The 18,430-nt window shown below is 41.4% G+C and overlaps 2 protein-coding genes and 1 pseudogene across 3 annotated transcripts; 2 read left to right on the top strand and 1 right to left on the bottom strand.

The window, feature by feature from the left end:
* Nucleotides 1–1,453: 1,453 nt before the first annotated feature.
* On the top strand, nucleotides 1,454–5,909 carry LOC110504778 (protein Spindly-like; annotated as a pseudogene). Its single transcript, XR_016491578.1, has 9 exons — nucleotides 1,454–1,622; nucleotides 1,903–2,056; nucleotides 2,167–2,361; nucleotides 2,496–2,680; nucleotides 3,833–4,056; nucleotides 4,176–4,317; nucleotides 4,446–4,543; nucleotides 4,712–4,899; nucleotides 5,015–5,909. The product of XR_016491578.1 is annotated as a protein Spindly-like (transcript).
* LOC110504777 (nucleotide exchange factor SIL1) lies at nucleotides 4,543–13,903 on the top strand. Its single transcript, XM_021583590.3, has 9 exons — nucleotides 4,543–7,695; nucleotides 7,817–7,955; nucleotides 8,537–8,645; nucleotides 8,786–8,903; nucleotides 9,061–9,243; nucleotides 10,953–11,074; nucleotides 11,192–11,288; nucleotides 11,493–11,657; nucleotides 11,748–13,903. Exons 1-9 carry the CDS (start codon nucleotides 7,591–7,593, stop codon nucleotides 12,108–12,110), a joined length of 1,401 nt encoding a protein of 466 aa, XP_021439265.3. The 5' UTR covers nucleotides 4,543–7,590; the 3' UTR covers nucleotides 12,111–13,903.
* Nucleotides 13,438–17,206, bottom strand: LOC110504779 (serine protease inhibitor Kazal-type 1). Its single transcript, XM_021583591.3, has 4 exons — nucleotides 17,076–17,206; nucleotides 16,225–16,265; nucleotides 15,999–16,108; nucleotides 13,438–13,737 (listed from the first exon to the last, which is right to left on the bottom strand). The coding sequence occupies exons 1-4, from the start codon at nucleotides 17,182–17,184 to the stop codon at nucleotides 13,686–13,688; spliced, it is 312 nt and encodes a 103-aa protein (XP_021439266.3). The 5' UTR covers nucleotides 17,185–17,206; the 3' UTR covers nucleotides 13,438–13,685.
* Between the last annotated feature and the right edge of the window lie 1,224 nt (nucleotides 17,207–18,430).

The raw sequence follows: 18,430 nt of genomic DNA, 5'->3' as shown, positions 1-18,430 counted from the left end.
AAGTATAATAGTAAGCCTTCATGATGAGATTATTCAATTATTTTGTAGTAATTACATGTAGCTAAAACCAGTCACTATAGTCTGAACTCTAGTGGATTGCAATAGTTTGGAAGATTGGACATGGTTTCAGTATGAGGTGAAAGACTGCATATTCCGTTGAATTTCCACCACAACAGGGGATGTATCCCTGGACATGTTTCACAAAGGTTATGTCACACCCAGAGATGCATGTGAAAGTGTCTGGTGCTCAAACCACCTCGAGCACCAAATCAATAGGCATAGCCTACATTGTTTACCATGTCTGTTTGGCTCAATGACTTTATCCAAATGCCTAGAATAAAATACAATATGTTAGAAAGACAATGTAAGTATTGTAATAGTGTTCATATTAAGTAAAACATGCTTTTTTTAAAGCCAATAAAATTACACATTGACACAACTGAGAGAATAATATCAGATTATTGGATAATATAATCATAGCAATAAACATGGTGGACTGCATTATATGTTCATAACATTTTCAAACACACGTTGTGCATTATTGACATAAAGTATTGATCCTTGTAAAAAAGGCAGAGCAACAGACGTATCATTTATCTGTCGCGATATTTGGCTTGTGGCTGGAGCTGGATCAGAATTCAAATCGTGTTTCGTAAATGGTGGAAAACCTAATAATATTTGAGGTGTGGTGGTTCGGTGCCCTTTTTGACTGCATGTGGAAAGGTATGCTAACAAGCTAGGCTGCAAGCTAAACAGTTTGACAGTTATCCTCTTCAAATATGATCACTTACAACTTTTCGGAGGATAACTGTCTTTGTGCAATCAACAGTTAGCTTGCAACTTTGCAAGCTAGCTAGCTAACCGTGTCCCCAGGCTCGATTGCTAGAGAGACAGCCGGCTGGTGGACGAGATTACAAGTTTAGCTAACAGAGCTAGTGAACTTGAATATCAGGAGGGAAAAAAAGCTTGATATCGTGTTACTAGCTAGCTATGAAGCCTAGCTTGTCAGATAAACAAAACTAACATTAGATCAAATATGTGTATCAGTTGTATGTTGCATTGTTCACTAGAAAGCATATGTATACAATCGTTTTATCCAGTTTCGTGCCTACTGAAAAGGACCCAGTTACTGAGTCCAAGTTATAGAGCAGTTACTACTAGCTACAACCTTTATCCATTGTTCTCTCAACACGGTTTAGCTCCAGGTTTGTCTTTAGCTCCAGGTTTGTCTTTAGTTCACCATTAGACTAATATCTATTTGGCATCCTTGTTTGTTCTGTTCATTTAAATCAGATATTGTAATCACAGAATAGCCCACATGCGTTACATAATTGAACAACTATCCCACCTAACACCATATGAGCCATTGCTGGACTTAATGGGTGTCCCACACCTTCCTTAATAAGTGTTCCTGTTAAGTTTCTCTCTTTTTGCTTCTCTTCAATTGTGAACGATGTCTACTTCAGGAGATGATTTTGATCCAGCGACTACAGCACAAGTTGAAAGAAGAAGAATGTGCGCTGCAGAAAGCAGCCCAATATGGCCTTCAGCTGCTGGACGGGCAGCTGGATCTGCAGAACAAGTTGGATGAACAGAGGATAGAGATTACCAACCATGTGGAGGTGAACATTCACACTAGGCAATTACTGACATCATTAAAGGCAGCTGTCTTGACAGTTGATGAATAGGCTATGACAGAAGCAGTATAACTCATTACAAAATAAGACAACTGCTTTACATAAAAACTACTAATATGAATGGCATAATCATCCTGATATTGCATGACAGGAATCTTGTTACTACTGATATTACAAGAATGTTAAGCAGGGTTAAGATGAGAACACAGATAGAGTGGGTTGATGTTAGAGGTATGACTATAGTCTCTTGTGTGTCGGTTCTCAGGCCCTGAAGGAAGAGAAATACTCTCTGCAGGAGAGGGATGAAAAGCCGTGTGCTGGACAGCCTGCGCTCCGACTACGACTTGGTCAACAGCCAGCAGAGGCTGCAGTGGGAGAAACAGGAATCCATGCTGGAGAGGAACCATGCTATGGAGCTAGTTAATTGTTGTGGAATTCTGCACACTGAAATCATCTCTGCTAAGGACATCACAAGTTGTCTTTGAGTCAATTCGTTTTCTCTGACAATACATAGTGTGTTTGGCCGTAGGTGGAGAAAATGAAAGCTGAATTGGATGAGGCGCAGCTCATTGAGAAGCAGCTGAAGCATAAACTGGAGCTCCAGACAGAGACCCTGAGGAACAAGATGGAGGAGCTGCGTTTGGTCACAGAGCGGACTCATGAAACCATGTCCTTAGAGTTGATGGAGTTGCAGGAGGAGAGGATGGAGCTGGAGGATGCTAAGGTGAACAAAATATTTAATATTACACTCTGTAAAGACCCATAAAGACTTTGTTCATCCATAGCTGATTAAAATCTTGGTAAACAATGATTACATGTGGTACAGTATAGGTAGCCATTTTCTTTTTGTCCACTCAGGCCACCTTGGAGCAGGCACTTCAGGAGGCCCAGTACAAAGACCAGCATCTGGAGCTGACCAACACAAACCTTCAATGTTAACTGGAGCGAATCACTGAGAAAGAAGAGAGAGAGAGAAGCTGTCTCCTGCTTTAACGCCTTGGAGTAAAATAATAATATTTTAGCAGTTTAGGATAAGGCTCAAGGTACTAAACGGTATCATAACCGCCATCGATAAAAAAGCCTGTTGTCCGGTCCTCTGGCAGTCTCTATGGGGGTACCACAGGGTTCAATTCTTGGAACAACTCTTTTCTCTGTATATATCAACGATGCCGCTCTTTCTACGGGTGATTCTCTGATCCATCTCTATGCAGACGACACCATTATGTATACATCTGGCCCTTCTTTGGACACTGTGTTAACTAACCTCCAAACAAGCTTCAATGCCATACAACACTCCTTCTGTGGCCTCCAACTGCTCATAAAAGCTAGCAAAACCAAATGCATGCTTTTCAACCATTCACTGCCCACACCCGCCCGCCCGACTAGCATCACTACTCTGGACAGTTCTGACCTAGAATACGTGGACAACTACAAAAATACCTAGGTGTCTGGCTAGACTGTAAACTCTCCTTCCAGACTCATATCAAACATCTCCAATCCAAAATCAAATCTAGAATTGGCTTTCTATTTCGCAACAAAGCCGCCAAACCTACCCTAGTAAAACTGACTATCCTACCGATCCTCGACTTCGGCGATGTCATCTACAAAATAGCTTCCAATACTCTACTCAGCAAATTGGATGTAGTCTATCACAGTGCCATCCGTTTTGTTACCAAAGCGCCTTATACCACCCACCACTACGGCCTGTATGCTCTAGTCGGCTGGCCCTCGCTACATATTCGTCGCCATACCCACTGGCTCCAGGTCATATATAAGACTATGCTAGGTAAAGCTCCGCCTTATCTCAGCTCACTGGTCACGATAACAACACCCACCCGTAGCACGTGCTCCAGCAGGTATATCTCACTGGTCATCCCCAAAGCCAACACCTCCTTTGGCCGCCTTTGCTTCCCGTTCTCTGCTGCCAGTGACTGGAACTAATTGCAAAAATCGCTGAAGCTGGAGACTTACATTTCCCTCACTAACTTTAAACATCAGCTATCTGAGCAGCTAACCGATCGCTGCAGCTGTACATAGTCCATCTGTAAATTGCCCACCCAATCTACCTACCTCATCCCCATATTGTTTTTATTTACTTTGCTGCTCTTTTGCATATATATATATTATGCATGCGTTACACTAGATTCATAGTCATTCATGCTAATGACACTTTTGTTCCTATTTGCCTGCTTTAGAAAGCCCTTGAGGCCAACGAGATCTCCAGATTCAACTGGATCAGGTGTTGCAACAGGCACAAGATCCAAACAGCAAGGGAAATTCTTTATTTGGAGAGGTAGGTGCAACATTTCTCTTTAGCTTGAGGACAAGCGAGCAGCGATTGAGACAGTTGATCGGTATGAAAGTACCGGCCCCTTCAGAAGCAGCATGTGATCTCAGAACAATATCTTCATCATATGAATGTACAATACAAAACACTTTCCCTTATGTTTCCAGTCAATCACTCCTAGTGACAATGTGAGACTGAACCAGAGGTGCATTTGGAATGTATCTGCTTTTTCCTCTTGTTTTTTCCCTCCGGGTTCAGATAGCCACAATGATGCAGCTGCAAGGCTCCAGGGCAGGCCCTGCTCACTTGGAGCGCCTTCAGTCCATGCTCTCAGAGAAGAACAGTGAGATACAAGCTCTCAAGATCAAACTACGTCGCCCGGAGAAAGTAGAGGTGATATCCTCTTGTTTGGGGTCACTTCGATTCAAATCCATAACACTACAACATGTGATAGGACAACAGATTCACAGTATGAAGTGATTGTGTAGTTATGTCAATTGTTGGTTACTTTGTCTATGCAGATGACATTGAAGGCACAGCCCTCTTCAGCCCCAGTGGAAATGGACAGTGGGGACGGGACTTACTACACTGTCCTGAAAATCCAACTTTTGAACTCTGTGTGAGTTATCTCTGGTTTTATTGTAGAGTTAGTATTTACATGCTGAGTGGATGAAGGCCTTCAGTTTAACCCATAAACAGTCTGTATTTAAAGTTCACTATACAAATTGGAGCTGTCATACCTGCGTCAGCGTTTGATTGTTGTGAAGTGTGATGTTTGTGTGTGTAGGAAGGATGCAGAGCGACTGGGGGATGAGTTGTTCATGCAAAGAATGAAGTCACTCTCTGAGAGTCAAAGAGCACTGGAGCTGGAGAGAAAACTATTCAGTGTAGTGAGGGCCCTCAAACAGAGCCAGAGTGACAACATCAAGCTGCAAGTCAAAGTGGAATAGTTTAGGTGGAAATATGAGCCCAATGGTAAATTTGCCTATATAGTGACATTCACTTGAACACAGGTGCAGTGATTATTTACATATTTCAAACATTTAGACAATAGGTAAGAGGTATTAATTCAATGATGTTGTGTTTTTAGCAGGGAATAAATATCTTATTCAGAAGCGCAAGTGCGAGAAACTCCTTATAGACATGCCTAGTGACCTCCCAGAGGTGAAGAAAGCGAAGCCCATGGTCCTGGAGATGGAGCTCCCCAAGCACATGAGAGGCCCACCGTTACCCCTCTGTACCCCCCCCCAACAGCCCCAAGCCTAACCCTGCCTTGCCTGGAGACAGCAAGTGTGTCCGCATCTGTGAGGAGTCCCCCCCCCCCCCATGTCAGTGTCCCTATGGTGCTGCAGACCCCTGTCTGTCCTCCGCTGTTCAACTTTGGTTTCTTGGTGTTCTTCCTGGGTTTTGTTCGGGCTATCACCACTCGTCCACCACTGCCTACCCTTCCCCTGCCTTTCGGGAGGGCTGTCACAGGAAAGAGTATTCACTGTTTTGCACTGATTTGCCTTCAACTTCCAGTAGGGGCAATTATGCTGCCACCTGACCTAAAAATTGTAGGTAGCTTTTTATACCTTTTTATAAGTATTATACTTTTCGGGACATTTTTCCTACAAAGCTGACCACCTGGATTAAGGATAGAATTGCTATTAGGAGAACCGTTGTAACTTACTGTATACAGTGCACCATGAGTCAGTGTGTAACTTGTTCTTCCGTTGTATGTACTGTATTAGAACCACTAATAATGGTTTACAGCCTGCTGCCTTTGGGAACAGTTTAAATTACGTTTATCATTGTTTTAGCATTTTTTTGTTCTTATTAACACATGTACTTGAATTTTGTCAAGTGGTTTTGGAATTAGCCTGTTTACCGTCAATCTAATGGTGTTTATTGTATGGCGTACCACGTAGGCCTAGAAAATTTGTTTGTAAATGAATTGTTTTATATTTCTACTATAAATGAAGACGACAGGATTGTAAACCTCATCTGTATGGCTTTGCATTTGATCATCTTTATACAAACGGAATGGTTTCCAATTGCCTTTAGGTCTCTTTTAGCTGACTGTAAAATCAAGACTAAGGAGATGGAGGAGGAAGGCACTTAAACATTTTGTCTTGCTCATTCACTCTCTGAATGGCACACAAACACAATCCATGTCTCAAAGCTTCAAAATCCTTCTTTAACCTGGCTCCTCCCCTTCATCTACACTGGTTGAAGTGGATTTAACAAGTGACATCAATTAGGGATCATAGCTTTCACCTGGTCAGTTTGTCATGGAAAGAGCAGGTATTCTTAATGTTTTGTACACTCAGTGTATATTTTAACAGTTTGTAAATATATTAATACAATTACCAGAAAATAAGGATTTGAGTCTGATTTAATCTCATTTAAGTGTTCAAATTAAATATTTGGTGAGATGCTTTTTAACCCCTATCTGATATCAAAGCACAGTCAATAAGCATTTTTTTGAATTTATTGTTAAATTAGTCTATGGGCAGTTTTGGGAAGTGCTCTATCATCACTTAGTACTTAGATGATAACTAACACAATGTCACACACAACAAGGAGACCCATTGAGAAAGTTTTTTTAGTTGTATAGTCATCATATATTAGGCCAGGATTAAATTATATTGCACAAAAATATAAACGCAACATGTAAAGTGGTGGTACGATGTTTCATGTGTTAAAATAAAAGATCCCAGTAATGTTCCATGCGCACAAAAAGCTTATTTCTCTCAAATTGTGTGCACAAATTTGTTTACATCACTGTTAGTGAGCATTTCTCCTTTGCCAAAATAATCCATCCACTTTACAGGTGAGGCATGTCAAGAAACTGATTAAAAAGCATGATCATTACACAGGTGCACCTTGTGCTAGGGACAATAAAAGGCCACTCTAAAATCTGAAGTTTTGTCACACAACACAATGCCACAGATTTCTCAAGTTTTGAGGGAGTGTACAATTGGCATGTTGACTCCAGGAACCAGAGCTGTTGCCAGATAATTGAATGTTAATTTCTTTACCATAAGCCGCCTCCAACATCGTTTTAGAGAATTTGTCAGTATGTCCACCTGCTTCACAACCGCTGACCACGTGTAACCAAGCAAGCCCTGGACCTCCAGTATAGATCAGGGTTAACCCGCTATAACCGACACGCAAGAGTATTAGTCTCTTCTCCTGCTTATCTCTGTCTTCTGAGAAGAAAACACTATAGTTACTTTTTCATATGTTGTAACATTCATATCATGTTTACAGTACCGTAACTGTTTTGACAAATGGGCACATGGGCTATATGTACAGTTGTCAGTTCAAGTAATAAAATGAAATAAAACTTCTAAAAAGACTGATGAAATGTCATGTAGTTGCGTCACAAAGATCATACAGGGATCTCCATTAGCCAATCCGATCGCATAGATTTGAAAACAAGTGACACTCTTTAAAATACGATTGGCTCCCGGTCGTGATGACAAATACGGTAGGAGTGGTCTAATTTCTGACAAGTATCAACGTTACACGTCCATGCTTAAATCTGAAATGGTGCGGTCGGGTAAATAAATAGTGCAATGCGTCGTAGTTCACATGAATTGTATTTGTTCCTCTATAGTGTTATGATATCGATATTTTCACCATCAATATATTAGTTGTGTTAGCTATACAACAGCCAGTATGTTGACCGGATGCCTGAGAAAAGGAAGTAAATCTACCAGGCTGAAGATGGCACTCATGCTTTTAGTACTGAGTTGTCAATTCGTCCATGTTCTCAGCGAAAAAGTGAGTAGTTAATGATATACTACTGTATAAATATATTGTTAAACAGTTTGTGTGTAGCCTACCAGAGTTTGATGAGAGTCTGTAGCTTACATGAGTCTGATACAATCCCCTGGCCCTGTAGTCTTCCTCTGCGTTGACTGTTGTGGAGAGCACTGAGACCAGCCTGGATGATGAGGATACGCACCACATGGAGGAAGAGAGCGATCCTGAGGATTTGGATGTGTTCCGTCCCACGGACCAGTGGCAGTCTCTCAAACCAGGTGATTGTTTTGTTTTTTTAAGTATTAATGCACAGGTGCCTCATGAAGTACACACAGTAGTAATACATGTATTTTATTAGGATCCCCCTTAGCGACTGTTACAGCAGCTACTCTTCCTGGGGTCCAGACAATATAAAACATGACATAATACAGAACATTTAATAGACAAGTACAGCACAAGGACAGAACTACATGCATTTAAAATAAGAATGCACACATTCATATATTTGTGCCTTAGCATTCCATGCACCATGTACTCAGTATAGCAGAAATACTGCAGCCATTTATTTTCCCATATATTGCAATCCTTTACTCTACTGTTACAATTGCTTTGTCTAAGCAGGTCCTGATATCATAATCTCACAGCACTAGTTGTTCTGTAAACACCAGAGAGAATCTCACAACATGAACCATCCATGTCCTTGGTTCTTCCATTTGATGTCAATAATAATATTAATAATCATGTGATTCATAGATGCCACTGAATGCAAGTGCAAAACACAGAAACAAGAAACGGCATGGAGTATTAATGTGTATGGCAGAATCAAAAGTATTCACTGTACAATATTGTTATCACTCAGGCCAGGCAGTCCCAAGGGGCTCTCACGTAAGGCTCAACCTCCAGACAAGACAGAGGGAGGTCAAACTTGGGGAACATCAGATTCTCAAATACCAGATCGATGGACAAAGGTAAGGATCCTGTTGAAGTGTTTCTGTCAGTTTGAAACACTGTATAACATTTTTGCCATGTAGCTATTGTACAGTAGAGGGCCATACTATCTTTGCTTGAGATTACAACAGACTACCCACAGGTGTTTTCTCTGAGTCAGACAGGGGAAGGAGAACACACCAGGCCCATCCTTCAATGCTGAGGAGCTGAAGAAGGCTCTGAAAAATATAAAAGAAGGAGTTGATCCCGAAACTAGTGACAAAGAAAAAGAAGAGGAGGTATGGCCTGATTTGATGTGTCTGTAGTCTCTTTTCACGGCAAAGACACGTGGCTGTGAAAATAAATGGGTTCACAGAGGCATTCGTCTATTTTTGATTTCCTTCTCTGTTGGCAAACTATTACTTATGGTTCTAGTGTGTTTCCCTGTGTGTTTAGGAGGCTCTCAGAGCCCAGTTTCGTCCCATGGAGGAGCTGAAAAGAGACATGGCCAAACTGGACATGCTGATGGAGTCAGACTTCCAGGTTATTAGCAGACTGATGTCCCAATTCAACAGCTCAAACACCACTGTGGAGGAGAAGATAAAAGCTTTACATGACCTAGAGTACCTTGTTCATCAGGTGAGCAACGAGACACTAATGAGGTGGGAGGCAACGAGATGCTAATGAGGTGGGAGGCAACGAGATACAGTGGCTTTGGAACGTTTTCAGACCGCTTTACTTTTTCCACATTTGTTACATTACCACCTTATTCTAAAATGGATTGAATGTCGCCCCCCCCCCCCCTCAATCTATACACAATACCCCATAATGACGAAGGTTAAATGTTTTGAAATTTTAGCAAATGTATTTTTAAACAGAACTATGACATTTACATAATTATTCAGACCCTTTACTCAGTACTTTGTTGAAGCACCTTTGGCAGCAATTACAGCCTTGAGTCTACCTGGGTATGAAGCTATTAGCTTGGCACACCTGTATTTGGGGAGTGTCTCCTATTCCTCTCTGCAGAGCCTCTCAAGCTCTGTCCGGTTGGATGGGAAGTATCGCTGCACAGCTATTTTCAGGTCTCCAGAGATGTTTGCTCCGGTTCAAGTCCGGGCTCTGGCTGGGCCACTCAAGAACATTCAGAAACTTGTACTGAAGCCACTCCTGCATTGTCTTGGCTGTGTGTTTAGGGTCATTGTCCTATTGTTTGGTGAACCTTCACCCTAGTCTGAGGTCCTGAGCGCTCTGGAGCAGGTTTTCATCAAGGATCTCTATGTATCCTGCTCTGTTCATCTTTCCCTCGATCCTGACTAATCTCCCAATCCCTGCCACTGAAAACATCCCTGCTGCCACCACCATTCTTCACTGTAGAGATGGTGCCAGGTTTCTTCCAGATGTGATGCTTGGCATTCAGGCCAAAGAGTTACATCTTGATTTCATCAGACCAGAGAATCTTCTTTCTCTTGAACAGAGTCCTTTAGATACCTTTTGGTAAATTCCAAGCGGGCTGTCACTGAGGAGTGGCTTCTGTCTGGCCACTCTACCATAAAGGCCTGATTGGCGGAGTGCTGCGGAGATGGTTGTCCTTCTGGAAGGTTCTCCAGAGGAGCTCTGCCAGTGTGATAATTGGGTTCTTGGTCACCTCCCTGACCAAGGCCCTTCTCTCCCGATTGCTATGTTTGGCCGGGCGGCCAGCTCTAGAAAGTGTCTTGGTGGTTCAAAACTGTTTCCATTTAAGAATGACGGAGGCCACTGTGTTCTTGGGGACCTTCAATGCTGCAGAAATGTGCTTCAACACAATCCAGTCTCGGAGCTCTACAGACAATTCCTTTGACCTCATGGCTTGGTTTTTGTTCTGACATGCACTGTCAACTGTGGGACCTTTATATAGACAGGTGTGCCTTTCCAAATCATGTCCAATCAATTGAATTTACCACAAGTGGACTCCAATCAAGTTGTAGATACATCTCAAGGATGATCAATGGAAACAGGATGCACCGGAGCTCAATTTTAACTCTCATAGCAATGGGTCTGAATACTTCTGTAAATAAGGTATTTCTGTTTTATTTTTAATAAATTTTTGCAAATGTCTTAACCTGTTTTCACATTGTCATTATGGAGTGTTGTGTGTAGGTTGAGGGAAAACAAGTCATTTCATTCATCTTTGGAGTAAGGCTATAATGTAACAAAGTGGAAAAAGGGAAGGGGTCTGAATATACTAATGGTTTGGGAGTCTAAATTGTTGAGACAATAAAAGATGCAACACTGATTTTATTTTTTTTGTTTTAATTTGATTGTAGAAGCAACATTATAATTAGTTTCCTTGTTATCTGTGTTGTCAGGTGGACAATGCCCAGAACTTGGCATCTAGGGGAGGATTGAAGCTTGTGGTTGATGCTTTGAACAGCACAGACTATCGCCTTCAGGAGAGTGCTGCTTTTGTCTTGGGGTCAGCTCTGTCAAGGTATAGCAGTCTCTGTTAACCCATACCAACAGTCTAATTGTAAATACCATCCAAAAGACAGCATGTTTGTATTTGTGTGTGCGTCAGTAACATTATCATCGATTATATTCTACCTAGTAACCCGGTGGTGCAGGTGGAGGCAGTTGAAAGTGGTACTCTGCAGAAGCTGTTAATGTTACTCGCCACTCCACGACCCATGTCTGTTAAAAAGAAGGCAAGTCTTGTTCCCACATAATCAAATCCATTTGTTAGTACTCTGATTGTAAATGTACCACCGCTAATTATCCAGTTGGAGACTCTCCATTTTAAAATTGTAAGGTTTCCTCATCTGTCTACAGTGAAGTTTTACAATTAGCACACTATTTTGCATAATTCTCTTCCTGCCACATTACTGATGCTAATGTTTGTCTGTATACAGGCGTTGTTTGCTGTGGCCTCTTTGCTACGTCACTTCCCCTTTGCCCAAAGCCATTTCCTGAAGCTGGGTGGGCTGCAGGTGTTGGGGGATCTTTTCCGAGCTTCCGAAGGTGGGGCCCTCCGTGTGAGGATTGTAACCATACTCTATGACATGATCAATGAGAAGGTGAGTGGTGCTCTTATGAAAACCTTGCCTATAAATGCAAGGCTAGTCCTGTGAAATCAAATGATGTGAATGGCACATTCTCTATTCTAGGAGCTGATTTCTCAGACTGGACTTGACCCCATTCCAGATGCTTCTCACAACGAGCGGTTGCTGCAGTACGCACAGGTCTCCCTCATGCCACTGTTGGCAGAGCAGGGCTGGTGCAGCCTGGTGCCTGAACTGTTGGCCTCCCCAGAGCACGACTGGAAGGAGAAGGCCCTGAGAACTATCCTGGCCATGATGCCTCACTGCCAGACTCTGTATCGGCAGGACTACACCCTGTCTTCCTCCCTCCACACCCTACAGGAGCAGTACCAGGAACTGGTGCTCTCAGAGCAGGTCCTCGGAGACGAGGATAGGTACTTTGGGGAGATCCTGGCTCTGTTGGAGACAGTGTTGCTGAAACTGAAGTGAGCATAGGGCTGGGTGGAGAAACCCCATCAAAGGACAATAAAAACAAGTCTGCAGCTCTGTAATGTAACATTTTTATTGAAAGACTGTGTAATATGATCACACATCTGCAAATCAGAAGGTTGCCTTTTTCAGTTGCTGCCTCAGAGGGCTTAGCCTTCCTTACAGCTTTTTTTCCTTCTGCATCTGTGATGCCTCATGCTTTGCCTTGTCTCAAAATAAGGCTCTCCAGTCCTCCCTGAGGAATACATTTACCTGGGCTAAATTTCATTTTCCCTTATGACATGTTTCTTATTCACAGTGTGCTCTACCGATCTTCTTGTTGGATTGCCCACTAATGTGAGACTGGTGCACCTGTGGGTGGCGGGTAGAGCATTGGGTTAGTAACCGAAAGGTTGCTAGTTCGAATCCCCGAGCCGACTAAGTGTAAAAGTGGTCGATCTGCCCTTGAGCAAGGCACTTAACCCTAATTTGTACAGGGCTGGCTGATCCCAGGCCGTGACCCCTCTCTGCAGGTGTCTTGGGGGGGAGTGGGATATGCAACAAAAACATTTCCATTTCACACCACACACTTTTACAAGTTATGTACTTGTACATGTGTGACAATTATATGCATTTATCCTGCTGCTAACAGTAATGAAATCAGAACTATATTGAACAAAAATATAAACTTAACAATTAACTCAAAAGGAGATCAGTCAAATTAATTAATTAGGCCCTAATCTATGGATTTCACATGACTGGGCAGGGGCGCAGCCTTGACAGGGCATAGGCCCACCCATTTGGGAGCCAGGCTAACACACTGGGGAGTCAGGCCCAGCCAAACAGTTCGTTTTTCAACACAAAAGGGATTTATTACAGACAGAAATACTTTGTCTGTTTCATCAGCTGTCCGAGTGGCTGGTCTCATACGATCCCGCAGGTGAAGAAGAAGGATGTGGAGATCCTGGTTACACGTGATCTACGATTGTGTGGCTGGTTGGATATTCTGCCAAATTCTTTAAAAATAAGTTGGAGATGGCTTACGGTAGAGAAATTAACATTCAACTCTGGCAACAGCTCTGGTGGACATTCCTGCAGTCAGCATGACAACTGCACGCTCCCTCAACCTGACATCTGTGGCATTGTGTTGTGTGACAACTGCAGATTTTAGAGTGCCCTTTTATTGTCCTTAGCGCAAGGTGCACCTGTGTAATGATCATGCTGTTTAATCAGCTTCTTGACATGCCTCACCTGTAAAGTGGATGGATTATTTTGACAAAGGAGAAATGCTCACTAACAGGGATGTAAACAAATGTGTGCGCAAAATTGGAGAGAAATACACTTTGTGTGTGAATGGAACATTTCTGGGATCTTTTATTTCAGCTCATGAAACATAAATGCAACATGTAAAGTGGTGGTCCCATATTTTTGTTCAATATACTTCCATAATATTATATTAGTTTTCATAAGAGAAGAGACTACATTTTCATGCTTCATAATTTTATTAGTCTACAGATTTCGAAAAGCTGGTGTCCAGTGATACTCCTCCTTCCACTGGATCATTCCAGCAGGACAGGTGTCCACAGAGACTTCTTGTTATGCCTCACACACTCCTCCATGCTTGACCAGGACTTGCTTGTGTTTAAGCCTGTGAAAAATAGGTGTTCTGTTAACAACTTAAAATGGAAGGTTCAAATATGGCACCTTCAATTCAAAAGGGCATGATTGAATGTAAAATGCTGAACAGAAACCTCAAGGATTGTTGAATATAATATTGAGTCTACATCTCTCAAATACACACTTTATTCTAATAATTTGAGATGTCTTTTATTTGAAACTTTTTGGGGGTACAGCTCAGCTTTAAATTGCAGATTGTAGCTTCCATCAATGTAATTGTCTGTATCATTTCCAATCTCCCATACACACACACACATATATATATATATATAGTTGAAGTTGACAAACACCTTAGCCAAATACATTTAAACTCAATTTTTCACAATTCCCAACATTTAATCCTAGTAAAAATTCCCTGTCTTAGGTCAGTTAGTATCACTACTTTATTTTAAGAATGTGAAATGTCAGAATAATAGTCGAGAGAATGATTTATTTCAGCTTTTATTTCTTTCATCACATTCCCAGTGGTTCAGAAGTTTACATACACTCAATTAGTATTTGGTAGAATTGCCTTTAAATTGTTTAACTTGGGTCAAACGCTTCGGGTAGCCTTCCACAAGCTTTCACAATAAGTTGGGTGAATTTTGGCCCATTCCCCCGGACAGAGCTGGTGTAACTGAGTCAGGTTTGTAGGCCTCCTTGCTCACACTGGCTTTTTCAGTTCTGCCCTCACATTTTCTATAGGATTGAGGTCAGGGCTTTGTGATGGCCACTCCAATACCTTGACTTTGTTGTTCTTAAGCCATTTTTCCACAACTTTGGAAGTATGCTTGGGGTCATTGTCCATTTAGAAGACCCATTTGCGACCTTGCTTTAACTTCCTGACTGATGTTGCTTCAATATATCCACATAATTTTTGTTTCTCATGATGGCATCTATTTTGTGAAGTGCACCAGTCCCTCCTGCAGCAAAGCACCCCCATAACATGATGCTGCCACCCCCGTTCTTCACGGTGGGGATGGTGTTCTTCGGCTTGCCAGCCTCCCCCTTTTTCCTCCAAACATAACAATGGTCATTATGGCCAAACAGTTCTATTTTTGTTTCATCAGACCAGAGGATATTTCTCCAAAAAGTATGATCTTTGTCCCCATTTGCAGTTGCAAACCATAGTCTGGCTTTTTTATGGCGGTTTTGGAGCAATGGCTTCTTCTTTGCTGAGCGGCCTTTCAGATTATGTCGATATAGGACTCGTTTTACTGTTGATATAGATACTTTTGTACCCGTTTCCTCCAGCATCTTCTCAAGGTCCTTTGCTGTTGTTCTGGGATTGATTTGCACTAAAGTACGTTCATCTCTAGGAGACAGAATTTGTGTCATGCACAAAGTAGATGTCCTAACCGACTTGCCAAAACTATAGTTTGTTAACAAGAAATTTGTGTAGTTGTTGAAAAACGAGTTTTAATGACTCCAACCTAAGTGTATGTAAACTTCCTACTTCAACTGTATACTATTATTTTCCACCACCCCTCCCCTAATTGGAGCAAACTTATGAACAACACTTCGGCTTCTACTTCCAGCTTAAACATACTATGTACATTTTACAGACACAATCTATTTCACAATAGTTATCTGTCGTTTGTTATTACTCCTATCCTTCTGCTACCCTCAAGCCCTCCCATCTATTTTTTCTATTTGAAATGTCTTAACTAATAATGTCTAAGTTATTTGTTTACTGTTTATTTAAGCGTGGTTGATGTGAATAAATGTATCAGGTATAAAGCATGATCTTCCTTTAACTGAAAAATGTTTGAATCTTTAACAAACCCGGCTAAATTTCTAGCCACAGTCAATAGGTAAGATTTGTGCGTCAGTGGCACGTCCCTTTCCTGATGATGCAACTGTTCCTAGAACAAGGTCACGTAAAGTTACCTCACCGGAACTGGGGTAAGGTTGGGAGGTCCGTATCATTGATTCTAGGTGCATCTAGTACCTGCTTCATCATCTTATTTTCTCAGACTTCTGGGGAATTTTTTCTTATTGTCATATTGCCTCACCTTTCTGTGTGGTCTGGCATCACTTTGCCAGTGTTTCCTAGTGATTGAAATAGCCTAAAAGACAGCATCAATCATCTATATTATATAGGGAATAATTATCTCCGAAGCTTTCTTTACTGCAGGCAAATAGCCTCACCCTTGTGCTTCATACTTACATTTCAGCACATAGTAGGATAGGTATAAAATGAATAATACTCTTATTTACACAAGGTAAATAACCCATGTGTTTTATACTTACTTGTTCTCACGACACAGCACACACTCGGTGGTGTATGTGTTGCCATCGCTCCCACACACAGGATCAAACTCTCTGGAGCACATGCCACCTTCATACACCTCACACTGAGGCTGTTTTAGGGCAGGGGAAGAGCAGTCTATTATAGTTCTTTTGACATACACATCCTCATAAAACGTATTGTAATGGCCTTGTTCCCATAGAATAACTATTTCCTAATGTATCTCACCTCTCTGGGCTGTGGGCGTCTTTCTTCATCCATGGCAAAAACTGTACAAAACATGAGAAGAAAGGGGTATTCACTTTTTCCTTGATGTGATTCACAATATTTAGTGTGGGGGAAAAGGTTGGTGGAATGTTGCTCAGCAACTGTCTGAAAAGTATGCCTTCTTTTATTATTGGTCTTTGAAACAAGATCACATTCCACTTCTTTAAATACCTTATTGTTTTCCAGATGAAATTACTGTCCCTTGTTGAACTTACTCAATGTGTTATCTTTAGCTCTATGATGACACAGCCAGTGAGAGACATACCAGTAACCCTAATGTCAAGGTATCTATCTTGGAAATAACTTTTATCTTGGTATTAATGGCATGGGGTCTGAGACTGTTGTCCATATTCTATCACCAGTGTCCTGTGACACATGCATATAATTAGGAATTACAATAATTATTCATAGGAATTTAATAGGATCATGGCTCCCCACATGATGAGCTCTCCCAGAGTCAGCTTCATAGAAGTGCCTTGGTAGACAAAATGATATCACCTGACATTCTTTTCTTGGTGCTCTGACTTTCCATTTGTGTGGGCTCTTACAACTGGGTATTCTATCCTAAACGTAGATAACCTACGCTATCACCACTTCCTTATAGGCTACTCTTCATTCTTAAATTCAGCTGAAAGCGTGTAAAGGATCCAACTAGCATCGCTCACAGTGAAGAGTTGTCTGATTATTCCCAAAACCTCATTGATCTAAGTACAGAATAAGGTGAAATGTTCAATGTTAAAATATCAGGCAATATTTTTACATGTATGTCAAAACAGCTCGTAAGTGCTTTTGGTTATGGCAATAGTACTCACCAGAGAGCGAGAGGAGCACGATAGCACATAGCAGTATTGTCAGCTTCATAGTCTCTGTGAAGGTATGGCTTGGAGTTGTGAGTCTGTAGGTTTGTGTTTCCCTTGCCATCTAGCCTGCCTTTTTAAATGGTGCTTTTGGGACTTGACCTGTCAGTTAAATATCACTCCTCCCACCTCTCCATCTCTCCTCCCAGCTGGTTTGTTTGTTATTGCCACTGAGTTTTTGTCACATAGCAGTGTGTTGGCCAGCAGGGGCCATTCAGCATGGTCATCATAACTAACACAGATCTGGATCGTGGGCCCACAGAATAAAACTAACAATAAGTACTGCAGTTTTATGTTCTTGTGTACATGTTCTGCTTTCATTTGCTCAATACTTATTTATTAAATCTCTGCAACAAAACAAACACAGTACATATCTTCCCTTTTTCAATTCACATTGTCAGAATAAGATGTACTTATTTCTAAATAACTATTTTTCTATTGTGTCTGTATAGGAATAAAAAAAGAGACAAACCATTATTTTTCAGGCAAACCCCAGTTTCACTACACAGCTCCCAAAGTGAGTGACTGTTCATTGGTTGAAAATGAGTGGAATGACTGGAAGAAGTTGAACTTGCTTTCTAAAGAGGTCAATTGTGCTTTGAGACTTTAACAATGCAGGATATCAGTCATCCTTTGGCTTTGTCAATGTAATTTGTAGTCTCTAAATGAAAACGTGCATCCACAAATGACTCAGAAAGATAACCAAGTCACACAGTACACCTTGTGCATTCTCAATTGAATCATTGCTCAAGAAGATAATCCTGTATATTTTAGAATGAATGGAAATATCAGAGTAGTATGTAGCTAGGCTACTAATTTCTAAGGCATCTGTACAGCAGGTCATATGCGGCAAGCTCTGTCTGAGTTTAATCTTTTTCCCTCCATTTTCAGATCACTTTGAGGGGAGGCGTTAAACATGGTTAAAACTATCATTTTGATTTCATGGACGGTCAGTCCTTGCATCCATAGCCCCGTCTATGAATTTGACATTGGTACCATTCTGTAGGCCCATCCGTCTTCTTTTTACTCAAACAGAGGCAGGTGACCACTTTGTTATTGTTTCAATTAAAGGTAGACTCAGCGATAGAAAGTAAACAGCATAGTGGATCAACTAAGAGCGTTGAAGCGTGAGGCTCAACTTCTTCCATTTTGTTTACAATACATGTATCTCTGCAATTTTTAAAGACATGCAATCCTCTGTCCTTGGCTTGAACTAAATGCATATTTTTGACACACCTATGTTAGAATTTAGAGATCACAACATTAGTGTTATAAGCAGTTTTAGAAGGACATGTAATTACTTTCAGAAC

This window comes from Oncorhynchus mykiss, chromosome 25 (assembly GCF_057628025.1).
Source record: "Oncorhynchus mykiss isolate SJ-2025 chromosome 25, ASM5762802v1, whole genome shotgun sequence".
Lineage (NCBI taxonomy): Eukaryota > Metazoa > Chordata > Actinopteri > Salmoniformes > Salmonidae > Oncorhynchus > Oncorhynchus mykiss.
Note: the sequence above shows the minus strand (reverse complement) of the source record. Positions and strands in the feature narration are given on the sequence as shown.

Excerpts from the sequence above, each read along its gene's own strand:
- LOC110504777 (XM_021583590.3), top strand. The coding sequence starts at position 7,591 with ATGTTGACCGGATGCCTGAGAAAAGGAAGTAAATCTACCAGGCTGAAG. Across the intron at positions 11,075-11,191 it reads TTGGGGTCAGCTCTGTCAAG|TAACCCGGTGGTGCAGGTGG; the intron begins GTATAGCAGTCT and ends TATTCTACCTAG. Across the intron at positions 11,658-11,747 it reads ATGACATGATCAATGAGAAG|GAGCTGATTTCTCAGACTGG; the intron begins GTGAGTGGTGCT and ends TCTCTATTCTAG.
- LOC110504779 (XM_021583591.3), bottom strand. The coding sequence starts at position 17,184 with ATGGCAAGGGAAACACAAACCTACAGACTCACAACTCCAAGCCATACC. Across the intron at positions 16,109-16,224 it reads GACGCCCACAGCCCAGAGAG|CCTCAGTGTGAGGTGTATGA; the intron begins GTGAGATACATT and ends GCCCTAAAACAG. Across the intron at positions 13,738-15,998 it reads GTGCTGTGTCGTGAGAACAA|GCTTAAACACAAGCAAGTCC; the intron begins GTAAGTATAAAA and ends TATTTTTCACAG.